Source organism: Gekko japonicus, unplaced genomic scaffold, assembly GCF_001447785.1.
Source record: "Gekko japonicus isolate JY-2015 unplaced genomic scaffold, Gekko_japonicus_V1.1 scaffold2088, whole genome shotgun sequence".
In the NCBI taxonomy this organism is placed as follows: domain Eukaryota; kingdom Metazoa; phylum Chordata; class Lepidosauria; order Squamata; family Gekkonidae; genus Gekko; species Gekko japonicus.
In genome coordinates, this window is record NW_015162542.1 from 252,211 (window position 1) to 266,369 (window position 14,159).

The window sequence follows — 14,159 nt, forward strand, 5'->3', positions numbered from 1 at the left end:
ACTTTGTTCTGCTGCATGTATATCTATTTTCACCCCCCCCCTCAAATAAGTAAAATCTATATTTCTGCTATGAATTGTGAGGAATGCTAATACCTATGGATACACAAACTGTGGTGGTTCAGTGTTCATTTCAACAGTCAGAAGTCTTCTTCCAGATAAATTCAGTGCATTTAAGAAATCAAAAAATATTATCTGGAAGCAATTTAGGATATATTGGCTTTTAGAAATAAAATACAGCAGCGTTAAAACTTGGTGACATGACACAAACATGATCAATCTTCACACTCACTGGAGTCTTTCACATTATACCGTGATCACACAGTGGTAAATTGTCATAAGAAAGTGACATTGCTATTTGGTAGACTGGTTCTGGTACATAAATACCCAATTCGGTTCTGCAGAATACACAGAGGCTTCTGTCCAGACTGAAATAAGCCATTTTACATTCTAAAATAACAACACTGCAATAGCCTAAATAGCCTAAAGGGGGAAAGTTAAGATCAAGTAATTTTTTTTTTTTTTGTACTGACAAACTAGAGCACAAAAGGTACTCGCTCACTGCCGACTTTCATCACAGATGCGGACACACAAGCTGAGAAGGCATTCAGGCCAGTCCCCCTGCCACCCCCCCCCCCAAATTTAGAATCAACAGGCTTAAAAAAATAAACACAAAACTAAGGAAAATTGTTCAACTTATTTCTATTTCAGAAATTAGTTTTAAGGTCCACATTGTTTTAAGCCTTCCCCAATCCCATGTATTCTCATTTAGGCACGTAAGAGCTATATATTGATCAAATAATGCATATGTACTGTTGAGGGTTTTCAGTTTATCAAGAAACCAGTGCCCCCATGGGTTCACGGACAGAGCAATTTAGTTACTAGTGTTATGGGCAGGATCTAGATGAACGGCTGAACATCCCGCCCGGTCCCAGGGAGACACGCAGACCCAGCTAAGGGAGGGCAAGAAGATTCAAGAGCAGCATGAGGAGGGGGGAGGTGGAAGATGACTTTAGGAAGCATGACCCAGTTTCTCTTTTCAACCATATGGCTGTTCAAACCAGTGTTGTCGGAGGTCAAATTACTTCTTAAAAAATGCAGTAAACATTGCATGTGTTATGTCTTCAGTGCAAAAGTCTAGTCATTCAAATGCTCATCGGATTGATTGGCTGAGATAGCAACATGCTTTATGCAAGTCAGACCAGGAGCAAAACTGCTTTCTCCTTTCATATTAGAACAGAAGCTATGAGCAATGGGGGAAGAAAATGCAATAGAATATTTCAAAAACAAAACACACGCACAAGGAACCTCTCAAAATCCAAAGAATCCCCCAGATTTCCCAACCTTCGTTTTGGTATGGAGGCAATGTTTACTTGGTTTCAGTCAGCAGAATCCAACGTATCATTAGAAGGGGGTGGGGGAGGTGCATATCTCAATCTGTAAGTGCCTAGAACAGGAAAAAGAACTTACTAAGTCACTGCTTACACTTAGAATAAAATTATAAAAAGCTAAAAAGCAGCAAAGTGAACATACTCTCCCAAAAGGCTATGCTACTATCCATAGGGAGGCTTCTGAGGTTGCATAGCCCACCTGTAAGTTGGTTTGTAAATAAAAAGAAGTCATTCTGAAAACATTTCTCCACAATCAACATCAAGCAAATGAGTAGACTTGAAATTCTGAAGTATTTCCACCCATTCCAATGACATGCTGGAATTCTGAAGCTCTGAGCTCTAAAAGCAGACAGCTTCAGAATTTCAGGGCTACCAAACTGGAATTCCCCTCTCATCTCTCTCAGGATGCAAATATGCCAGAAACAAGCGAAGAGAAAAAAAAATATTATTTTTACCATCTGCAAACATTTAAATTTTGCAGATGATGGCACCCCTCAACTTCAATAGCTTATTCACATGTATGCACATCTACGTCCTTTGTAACAAATACCTCTGATCTACCAAGATAGAGGAGAAAGACAACTGAATATCTAGTTATGCATAGGTACAAACAACCCATTTTACTTTGATCAAGCATACAACATATGAAACACACGTGAGCAATCATTTTAAAAGCCAAAAGGTTTGTTTCTGACTGCTTTGGGTTCTGCCACTAACACAGAATCACATTTTGGCAGCACAACTTCTAACAGCCAGAGAAGTTTACTAAGCTAGTTCCGATTCGTTTTTCCTTGAGAGAGGTTATGGCCAAGCTCACTTGGTTGTCAGTGAAAATTCTCTTTGTTCCCTTAGGGTGATGTAAGTATTTGGGCCTATTACAAACTACAAAATGGGAAATCACAGCCAATCGCACAGAGTCATACAAACCACGGACAGCGGGACGGGGCAGCAGGGTCAATAAGAGAAGTGGACTCAGAAGCAACTGTGTGGGGAGTTGTGATTACCTGGTTGACTGGCCTCCATGGATGACTGCTTACAGTCCTGTGCATAGTGCCCACTAAGACCACAATTATAACAGGACACATTCCCATTCTTCTTGGGCCCTGATCCATTAGCACTGGCAACTACATTTGGAGCTGGATACACAGGATAGAACCTCCCATATCCTGCCATCTGCTGCATACCATAGTTGGTTTGGCTCCCCATTACTGGGTCATGCATCAGCCCGTTTGCATATGGGGCCCGAGGCAAGTAAAAAGGAATCTGCGTTCCGTTAGTCTGGTGTGCTTGGTTGAGGTAGCTACCATTACAAAGCGACGGCAGAGGGAAGAAAGGTGGAACTCTGTAGACTTGTCCGTGAAGTGGGTTATGATAAAAGTAACTGTTAACTTGAAGATTCCCATTGGTCCCACAGCTACATCTGCGACCACAAGACCCGCACGGCCCAGACCCCAATTGCTGTGGAGATAGCAGAGTCCCATTAGCATTAGTATTCCCAACAGCACTGATATAGGACGTGCTGTCACTCTGTGCGGTGCTGTGTGTTAGAGCAGGGCTCGGGCTAGGGGCAGGTCCTGGCGTGTGGGTAGGTACCGCCGGAGGAACAGTAGGCTGGACCTGACTAACACACAGACCGGATGATGGAGGCGGTGTGGAGGCGACAGTGTTCAGCACGGTTGTACTCTGATTGGGCAACACACTGGAAGTATGAAGAGTCACTGGTACAGTAAAAGGAGCCGGCGGGAGTCCTGTTGAGAGACCAGCTGCAGGAACGACTACTTTTAGATTGGAAGGCGGAGGGATCACTCCAGCGTTTCCCTCAATATGAGGCACCACTTGATTGAGGCCCAAAACGTGGGATGCAGGTTTTGACATCGGGTCTGTAGTAGAAACTGTGGATCCTGGAAAGTTACCCGGGTTGTGGGCTGGGATAAAGGCAGTGTTTGGTGAGCCAATGCTTAAATTCCCCGTTTGCTGCTGCAGACTGCCAACGGTGCAACCTTCAGACGAGGTCTGCGGTGAAGAGATTTTCATTCTGTGTATTGTTGGCTGGATCGCGGATGGAAGGAAGGCGGCCGGCAAAGGGGAAGAAAGAAGTTCAGTGTGTTTTTCAGATTCACCAGCTGAGCCCATTCCAACAGCTGAGTTCGCAGGCTCTCTCATTGGTGAATGGAGAACAGGACCACCACCGACCATTCCCAAAGTTTTTCTGTCAGGAGATATACGTGGTGGAATTGCTGTCTCGGGTTTCTGTGCACCGTTGTGCATCATACAGTGCATAAAGGAAATGTTTTGAAACTGTGAACTTAGAGGATCTTCTACAATCGTTCCGTTTTGTGATCTCACTGAAATATGTGCAGGTGAATTACTGATATCTCCAGTGCTGTAAGCAGTAAATCTCAACACATTTTGGTTGCCAGAATCTTCAGAATTGCTGTCTGTATCTATGGGAAAACAAGGCATCATTAAACTGTTAACATTCAATTTTTTTTAGAGGTTCCCCAGGTTTAAACTCCTCAGACTGCTATAATATCACATGGGATATTATACAACAGTGACAAAAAAGGGTCAAAGATTGTTATTTGCGTCAACTGGAGCTGCTTACAAATTCTGGATTTCTGATTCATATACGTTAGGAGTGTGCTTCTGGTTTATCCAAGCCAGGTAACAGCCTTAAAAATACCTTACTGGTATTTTTCGGGTATTTTTCCAGCCGGATATCACCCAGGGGTATTTATCCGACAACTGATACGGCCGAGCCCAAAAAATCAAAAATATTTGGGATTTTCCAGGGCTGCCGTATAGCTAGCATTAAAGGGTGTTTAAAGGGACTGCGGTCCCTTTAAACACCTTCTGGGTGAAGATGTGGTTTGGAGAAGGCATTTATAGGGTCTGTGAGCCCTTTAAATGCCTTTGGAGTTCAGCCACCGCTTGCAAAAGGCGTTTAAAGTGACCATGTTCCCTTTAAACAATGGAGGACAGGGGCACCTTCTACTGAGGCCCACATAATTGGATCCCCTGGTCAATTCTTTTTGAAACTTGGGAGTTTTTTGAGGAGAGGCACTAGCACCTATGCTGCAAATTTGGCACCTCTACCTCAAAAAACAGCCCCCACAGAGCCACAGATACCCCCAGATCAATTCTCCATTATATCCTATGGGGACCCTTGAGTATAATGGTCCCCCATAGGGTATAATGGAGCCAAAAAAATTCAGCAATCCCAACATTTACCAAATCCAAATACCATGCTGGTATTGGGATTCAAGGATATCAGGAAATACCAATATACTTTGGGTTCAGTATACCAGAACCTGAAAAATAGCGGGGGGGTGGGGTGGTCTTGCACGCCCCTAATGTATACCCTGCATTCTCCACAATGAGGTATTCATGGTTTTCATGTATCTAGACTAAAAATGTATCAGAACAGGCACCACAGAAACTGTACAGATAAAACTTTCAAGTATTACTACTTGCAGTGCTACTTGTAATAAACCCTGTGCCACAAGTGACAGCACAAAGATAATGATTATGAGGCAAGTTGTGTCACCACTAATGTGCTTTTCAAACTACCCTGGGCAGTGATATCTAAGGCATTAATTGTCCAGTGGGTGAGCTACAAAACAGTTATCTACAAATACGTAGGAATCCAGTTTTAATTGCTGAAAGCAAAAAGCTACAATCATTTACTGCTGAAATTCTATTCTTTAAAACTGAAATATAAAATGTTTGACATAAAAGTTGCATCTATTCAAAAACGAGCCAAGCAGAAAAAAGACAAGTTTGAGCAAAGTGTTCATATTACTTGCTTTCCCCTTTCAGTACTCTTCTTTACATTCAGATAACAAATCAAGATTAATAAAAAGTGAAACCAGGAAGATTATATGAGGTAGATGGCAAAATTGTAGGCAACAAAAAGCTACCTGTTGCTCTAGAGGGTTAACAAAGGCAAGTCACTCTGAATATAGGTTTAAGAAAAAAGAGTGTAGAAAAGTACAGGTTGCTTACCTGTAACGTGTTCTTTGAGTGGTCGTCTGTGCAGTCATGCTGACAAGAACTGAGGATGCACAGATTCAAACCAGAGAAATATCTAGAGCTAAGATTAAGGAAAGTTTTCAGCACTGGCTGCACCCATTGGAGCACCTGATGGCTTAGAGAGGGCGGAGCTGCACTTTCCACCAAGTTCTTTCTTCCCAAAAACATAGGAGAGAAAAAGGAAGCACCTGCTTGTGAGGAAACTGGATGGGGCTGCGTAACTGCACAGACGACCGCCACTCGAAGAACATCAGTTACAGGTCAGCAATCTGTTCTTCTTCATGGTCTCCGAGCATCACACTGATAGAATAAGACTAGTAAAATGACCTACCAGTTCCCACTGCAGATGGAAACAGGAATGTCTTACTGGAACAAGGTGTTCAGTGCAGCTTGAGCAAAAGCCATGTCCTTTCGGGCTCTTGAATGTTTAAGTTGTGACATTTAAGAAGTGACATACAAAGGTTGAAGGCTGTGACTGGGTTGCCACCTTGCAGACATCTGGAAAAGGTATGCCTCGAACAAAAACTACAGAGCTGGCCAAAGCCCTAGTAAAGCAACCTGCAGGGTGGTTTTGATCACAGCTGCTTTGCCAGCCGGTAGAAAAGCGAGATGCATCAAGGTATCTACTAGCTTGTGTGTGAGGTCCCTTTTTCTGGCCAACCACAGCATATAAAGAGATGGGGATACTTATGAAAGGTTGCGGTTTTGTTTAGATAGGAGGCGAGGGCCTGGCACATGCGTAGGGCATGTGTTCTTTCCCCTTCCAAGGAAAGATTTTTCAGGAATACCAGTAGGACCATGAATTGGTCGAGGTGAAAAGAGCTGAGCGTCTTTGGAAGAAGGTGGGACCAGGGAGTAGGATCTCCTTGTGTGGGTGCAAATGGAGATACAGAGGGACAGCTCACAGAGCACAGAGTTCACCTGCACACTGGGCAGAACTAAAGGTTCCACATGGGAACTGGAGGATAAAGTATAAGAAAGCTCTTTGAAAACTGCCATAGATGAGAACAAAGAACACAAAGGCCTGTGAGAGCAGAATAGTACATAGAACTAGAGCAAGGGGCACAAATAGAGATGAGATAGTGAGATCTCAGTCGTGCAAGGATAGAAGGCACTCTACACTATGCAGGATCCAGACTTGTGGAGGACAAGTACAAGCAGAAATGTCTTCACGTTTCCTGGAACTCAGAAGGACACGGTAGAGGCAGAGCAGCAGAAGGTCAGGTCCTCCACATGGTCAGCTTCAGTTCGATGAGGTCTAGCTACAGAATCAGGCTTCCGTCCTGGGAAGATCCTTGAGAGGTAGGAAGCTGAGAAAAATCCCTCTAGCTAAGCAAAGATCAGATGGAAACCAAGTATGGTGTGGCCAGAAGAGGGTTATGCAGTGTTCCCTCTAAGCTGGAGCTCACACATTTTTGTTTTAGCTCATGAAGGAGGGTTCCATGGCAAACTATCTTATGCAGCAGCCAAATCACTCGCTCACAAAGTAGGATTTTTGCTCACAAGACTCCACAGTTTAGAGGGAGCATTACTTATAAGTATACAGTTGGTCAGATCCCGTAAGATCTTGACAATGGCCCTGGAAAGTACATGTACAGGAAACCCTGCCTTCCGTGACATCTTCACTGTCTTCCTCCCATACTGTCCAGCCTGCCAGTTAAGATCTTCCTCACCAGAGGCAAGGTGGATGGTAGCCAAAGCTTTTTCAGTAGTGGAGCCTTCCAGATGCACAGAATGGAGCAGAATATATTGATTCATTTGGGGACTGCTAACTGCTCCAGGATGCTGATGTGGAGAGTGGCTTCTTGGGCAATCCATGGACAACTGAAGGAAATTCTCAACAATGAGTGCCCCAATCCCATAACACGGCATTTGGTTATGGCAATATCCAGACTCCCTGAAGTAAAGGGAATGCTTTCACTGAGTGCCTGGATGATGGAGGAGGAGACTGGATTTATACCCCGCCCTTCACTACCTGAAGGAGTCTCAGAGCAGCTTACAGTCTTCTCCCCCCCCCCAACAGACACCCTGTGAGGTAGGTGGGGCCGAGAGAGCTCTTTTGAGGATTGCTCTTGCGAGAATCGCTCCGAAAGAACTTATAACTGACCCAAGGTCACACCAGCAGCTGCATGTGGAGGAGTGATGAATACGGATCTCCCAGATCAGAGTCCGCGCTCCTAACCACTACACCACACTGGCTCTCAAGAAACTTTTAATAGATGAGAATCCAACTATCTCCAGGAAGACAGCCAAGTTATGCTCACCATTGTAGCGAGACGAGGGCCATGGTAGGAACATGAAGAATTCAAGACTGGCTATGAAGTACAGGCTTGAAGGCTCTACTGAACCAGAGTTGGAGATAGTGCTATGACACCATGAAATGCAGGAGGCATTACATCAGCAGGGTGGGATGGAAGGGTTGTTGAATGAAACAGGAGTTTCAGATGGATAATCATGAGGGCTCTGTCTAAAAGAAGAGGGGCCCAATCAGTTATCAAGCAGATGATAATCCCTATTGAATTGATTTGCCAAGTCATTGAGGGTTGGCATTTTACAGCACTCAGCTTTAGACTCAGTTGGAAGAGAGCTGAAGGAGGGTGTGAAGGCGTTGCAAGAAAAGGTATTTGGGATCTGCCCACAACTAGCTAATCACCAAGGTTGATGGCTATTCCTAATTGACAAAGATGAGTCACTACCATTACCACACACTTGGCAAAGATATGCTGTGCCACTGATACGCCAAATGGAAATACCTGACAGTGGGATGGACCTCTTGCAATAGGCAGGAACTCATGATGCTGGGGTCCAATTCCAATATGGAAGTACGCGTCCTGTAGATCGACTGATGCAACACACGTTTTTGGCCAGCAGGGGCAGAATGGTATCCAAGGAGACTATCCAAATCTTTTTTGTGGAGGACGGAACCGCTCGCCCACCAGAAGTCCAGGATTGGGTGCAGGCCACCATCTCTCTTGGGCGGCATGAAAGTGGGAAGAGAATCTTGTCTCTTTTTCAGAGGCTGAAACAGGATTGATGGCATCCTTTGAAAGCGAAAAATGAGGCTTCAGGGCAGACGGGACGGAACAGCAAACAAAGTGGGTGGCATGACCTGGAACTCTAAGGCATAACTGATGCAAATAATGCAAATTCCCAGGCATCATCAGCAATGCATTCCTAGACTGGAAGACTGTTTTGAAGCTACAGGATTGTCTAGGGGGAGTGAGGGAAATGGTCAAGGGATGCACGAGGAAGACACTGTAGTGTTGGAGCGCTGCAATGTCAATTGTGACTTACAGAAGGTTTCCCCGGAGAAGGAAGGAGCTGAACAGCAAGAGGAAGAGATGAAGGTTAAGTCTCTGACATGGGCAATAGTAAGAGCACTGCCACTGAGGTCAGGGCCCAGATGACAGGCCCACAGAGTGTGCAGTGGACCTGAGTTCCTCAACTTCTTGAAGGCATCACCCACTCTGGAGCTGAAAAGGCCTTCTCCTTTGAATGGGAAGTCCTGTATGCAGATCGGTACTTTTCAATATTTTTCTCAGTGATCTGGATGAAGGGGTAGAAGGCCTACTCATTAAATTTGCTGATGATACCAAATTGGGAGGAGTAGCAAACACCCAAGAAGATGAAGTTAAAATTCAACAAGTCCTGAATACTCTGGAGAAGTGGGCAGTTGCAAACAGGACTCAATTCAACAAAGATAAATGCACAGTATTACATCTGGGCCACAAAAATGTCAAGCACAAATACTGGATGGGGGATACGTTTCTGGGGAGTAGTGTATGAGAAAGAGATCCCGGGGTAAGGGTGGACTGTAAACTATATAAGAGCAGTCAGTGTGATGCGGTGGCAAAAAAAGGCAAATTCAGCCTTGGGTTGTATTAAAAGGGCCATAGCATCGAATTCGCAGGAGGTCATAGCCCCTTCTGTATACTGCATTGGTCAGGCCACACCTGGAGTACTGTGTGCAGTTCTGGACTCTGGAGGCCTCACTTCAAAAAGGATGTGGACAAAATCGAGAGGGGTGCAGAACAGAACGACGAGGATGATCAAGGGTCTGGAGACTGAGCCCTACAAGGAAAGGCTAAGGGCCTTGGGAATGTTAAGTTTGGAGAAGAGGAGATTGAGGGGGGACATGATTGCTCTCTTTCAATATTTGAAAGGCTGTTATTTGGAGGAGGGCAAGGAGCTGTTCCAGCTGGCAGCAGAGGATAGGATCTGAAGCAACGGGTTTAAATTACATGCAGAAATGTATCGGCTGGATATTAGGTAAAACCTTTTCACAGTCATAGTAGTTCAAAGGTGGAACCAGCTGCCTAGGGAAGTGGTTAGCTCCCCTTCACTGACAACTTTCAAGAAGAATATTTGTCAGAGACGATTTAGGCTGGTCCTGCATTGGGCAGGGGGTTGGACTAGATGGTCTGTATGGCCTCTTCCAACTCTATGACTGTATGATTCTATCTGGGCGTCCACTGTTAGTGACGCAGAATGCAGCTAGGCACGGCGGCATAAAGTGACAGCACTGGCCAGTGACTTGGCTCTACAATCTGCAAAGTGGTGAGCAGAGCTGAATTGCTGTTCTCTTAGCCCCAACATTTACAAGCCAAGCTTATCTAAAAGTTTGTCCCTCCCTGCCTGTTGGAGAGGAACAGGCCTTCTGTCTGCAGGCAGGGAAGTAGGTTGTGAGTGCAAGGGTACCTGATCTTGAGATGGCTGGTTTCAGATGTGTAGATCCCAAGCCATCTAACCGTCAGTGCTCGGAGAGGACAAGGCGCAACTTGGTCCCTGAGGTGCAGAAGAGTCCCAACCCCAACACATGGCATTTTGGTACTGGTTCGAATCACAAGAGTGGTTGGTAGACGGAAGGCGCAAAAGGTTTCCTCAAAGGACCAGCATGTTGTTTTGAGGCATAACAGGAGTGCAAATGCAGAAGGTATTCTGGGCAGGTTGAGAGTGCAGTACTGTTCAGGCGGCATGCAACACTTGTCTCAGGGAATCTAAGAAGGAGAGGACCTCAACCAGTACTTAAGTGACTGGGGAAGACTCCATGAGTGCTAGCAGTCTCTAGAGTTGCAGGGAGAGTGATGTCTGCCTCTAGGTGAAGGTTCTTGGGATGACAGTCAGCCATAATAGGGTTGCTCTCACAATCTAAGGGGAGAGTCAAGTGATAACAGGAACACTTGCTAGGCTCTTCCCAGGAGTGGTATCAGTGCATCAGGAAAGAGGCAACATCAACACAAGTTATCTTCAATAGGCCCTCAGAAGCCAAACCAACATATTCTTCCACCACCGTTGAAAAGGGTGCGGGTGTTGGAAGGGCAGCCTGGAATCCCTCCAGTATGGGAACAAATAGAAGAGTGCACAGATTGGTTGAGGGCAGTTGTAGTGGTCAGAAGATCCTGGGCTGAAAGTGGGCAGGGGGGGCTGGTGCGGACACCAGGAAAAATGAGGAAGGCAGCTTCTAATGGCCCTTATCCCCTCTTCTCCTGCTTCAGGTCAGTAGAAGGGGAAGGTTTAAATTTAAAGGGACGTTTGGAGCTAACCGGATCCTTCCTTGATGAAAAGGGGACAGCCATTTCCAAAGCCAAGGGCTCAGCTTGAGTTATGAATTTCAATGAGGACAAGAACCCAACCTGATGTTGTTCTCTAGAAGTAGACACTTGGCACGGCTGTCTCTAATAGACAACTGGGCCTCATAGATGATGTAATGCTTAATGGTTTTCTGTTCCATAAACAGGAGCAGAAAAAAGGTGAAAAGGGAAAAAAGGGGGGGGGGAATGGAGAAAAAACTTGGTGTCCCCTGATCTCCAAAGGGAAAGACTTAGGTCGGAAAAAGAGAAACCACTGTTTGAGAACAGGTTTCTTCCTCATCCTCCTCTTAATTAGTGAAAAAACAGCCTAGCTCATGAGAAGGTATAGACAGAAATTCTTCATGTCTTCAGTGCAGTGAATGAAGAAGTACTGTGCAAGAAGCTTGATTCCACCCTATGAGTATGTGTATTGACAACATGTAGGTGGAGAGAGTGCCAAAAAATCTCCTTAAGCTTAGCTCTGAAGTTTTTTCAGTTTCGGTCTGGACATACATGAGTCCCCCCATCAGTGTGATGCACAGAGACCATGAAGAACAATAGGAGCTTCGTAAGGCTCGATGGAGCATACTGTTTTTGAAGATATTTAGTTCTTACAAAGACAGTACTGAGTCAGCTAGAGAGAAGAGCTCCTGACAGTGACACAGACATGGTAGATCTCAGAATGAGACTCGTTTGCACATAAAAGTTCCAAATTCTGAATTTATCATATTCTAACGAATGATACCACAGTAAAAGTTGTGGAAATCTACCCCTGATGTTTTACTGTGAACACCAATCCAAATGAAAAGAGAAGAGTACTAAACAGATTCTGTATACTTCTAGTGTACCACCATCTGTGAGTGTCAAGATTATTTTACACACACACATGCTCCACAAATACAACCTCTGTCTTTTTCTTCTTCACTTTCACAGCTTTCCCTTCCATCATGCCGTGGACTAGAAGGAGAACTGTAACTCTCTGAAGAGGTTTCTCCACATGTGTCATGTCCAATTGTAATGTCTAAATTTGAATCTAAAAGAAATTTGATATCAGCAAGGTTATTGCCAAACACTACTAGATTAGTATGCATTAAAGTTGCGTCTTCCTGAATCTCTCACCCACTACCTACGCATCTTAGTGTACCACTCTACAGACAGTTTCTATCTGACGTGAATGTATTTTACAATTAACACACATAAATATAACCCCATAGTAAAAATTAAAAACTCTTACAGCACTTTACATCATTGCTATGACACATCAGCATCTATGTCAGAGTTTCAAAGAGTTACTTTCAGCACAAACAAAAAATAGGGGCTGTCTAGTGGGATTCCAACTCCAATCACCTGATCTTCCTGCCATAAAAGAACAGTTTGGATCCTACGTGGCCACAAAAAGAATGAGCTCACCCTAAAAGATTTTGATGGCCACCCCCTTTGCACCCGCAGTTCCTTCTGCCTCCTGAAATGCCACTCCCAAAGTTCAAAAGAAAGGTCAGAGGTCAGATGCACAGGAGGGAACTTGCAGCCAACAGGGAGAAAACGGCAGGTGTCTGTCACGTCCCTGTAGCACCAGCTCTGCCACAACTCACACAAGTTCAAATACTGTCTTGTCCCAGTCATGGATAAAAATGTAAAATTTCTGGAAATTTTAAAGCCATGGGGGAATGGAACGTTTTGGAGAACGGAAGTATATGCAATAACTTCGTTAAGAAGTCTAAGCATTTTTATTGATTTATCCTAAAGCACACTGTTTATAAAGTTGCACTATTTGACATATTTATGAAATTTTAATGCCTTTTTTAATCTGCACTGTCTGTTTGTAGTCTCGCATATGGTGACATTCCCAGAAGACATTGCAGGTGTCCTTTGAAACTGGTGAAGGACCGGCTCTGCCAAATGTTGCATGTTTAGTGCATAACTGGCTGAGGTGGAAAACATGGATTAGGCAGCTGAAGTGGTATTTGTTTCCTACGCATGGAGATGGTACAGCAATCGCGATGGTAGAAGGACCCTTGACTCCGGATGAATCAGTTGCTTGGCAAGCTTGTAACAGAAGCAGCCAGCTTTCCAGGCAATCTGTGGGGAAGATGGAGGGACCCTGCAGATCCTTCTTAGGGTTAGAATAGCAAGTGATACAAGAGCAGTACCGGAAAAAAATAATATTTCTGAATACAGATATGCATTTGGATATATTCGAGCTGAATATATATATATCTGAAAAATACATTACTGGTTGTATATGGGAGAGTGCCCCGGTTTTGGGCAAACAGTGTCAATTTGCTGTGGCGACCTCAGCAGGGTATAATGACAGAGTCCATTGTTTTCTCCAGAGGAACTGATCTCTGCTACCTGAAAAGCAGTTGTAATTTTGAGTGATCTCCAGCCCTCACCTGGAGATTGGCAACAATGGTTCCCCATGAGGGACTGGCTGGTTTGGAGGGTGGAGTCTATGGCATTCTACCTGTCTGAGGTCCCACCCCTCCTCAAACCTCACCCTCTTCAGGCTTCATTCCTCAAATCTCCAGGAATTTCCCATCTGGAGTTGGCAACCCCATCTCCTTCCCAGCTAACCATCAACCTAACATTATCTGCCCCTTTGACTTCAGCTGACTTCTGCCCTCCCTTCTGCAGAGCAGTTGTAATTCTGAGTGGTCTCCAGCCCTCACCTGGAGATTGGCAACAATGGTTCCCCATGAGGGACTGGCTGGTTTGGAGGGTGGAGCCTATGGCATTGTACCTGTATGAGGTCCCACCCCTCCTCAAACCTCACCCTCTTCAGGCTTCATTCCTCAAATCTCCAGGAATTTCCCATCTGGAGTTGGCAACCCTATGACTGGGCCCAATGTGTTTTCTCCCAAAGGCCAAAATAGGTGACAGGACCAAGCTTAGTTGCCTACCAACAGGCACTGAGGGGAAAGTAGGGTTGCCAGCTCTAAGTAGGGAAATACCTGGAGATTTGGGAGGGTAGATCCTGTGGAGGACAGAATTGGGGGGACGGGGCGGAAGGACTCAGCAGGTATAATGTCATAGGGTCTACCCTCCAAAGCAGCCATTTTCTCCAGGGGAACTGATCTCTGTCATCTGGAGATCAATTGTAACAGTGGGAGATCTCCAGGTCCCACCTGGAGATTGGCAACCTTAGGGGGAAGTCAGCTGCACAGCAGGG

The 14,159-nt window shown here is 45.0% G+C and overlaps 1 protein-coding gene across 1 annotated transcript in view; it reads right to left on the reverse strand.

Moving 5' to 3' along the window:
• Positions 1-493: 493 nt before the first annotated feature.
• Positions 494-14,159, reverse strand: part of ZCCHC2 (zinc finger, CCHC domain containing 2) — a gene marked incomplete at its 5' end in the record, with an annotated part of 50,721 nt that continues 37,055 nt past the window's right edge. Inside the window, 3 exons of the mRNA XM_015406327.1 lie at positions 494-1,444; positions 2,393-3,832; positions 11,895-12,023. Coding sequence (XP_015261813.1) covers positions 1,377-1,444; positions 2,393-3,832; positions 11,895-12,023 — 1,637 coding nt within the window. The remainder of the gene's footprint in view (positions 1,445-2,392; positions 3,833-11,894; positions 12,024-14,159) is intronic.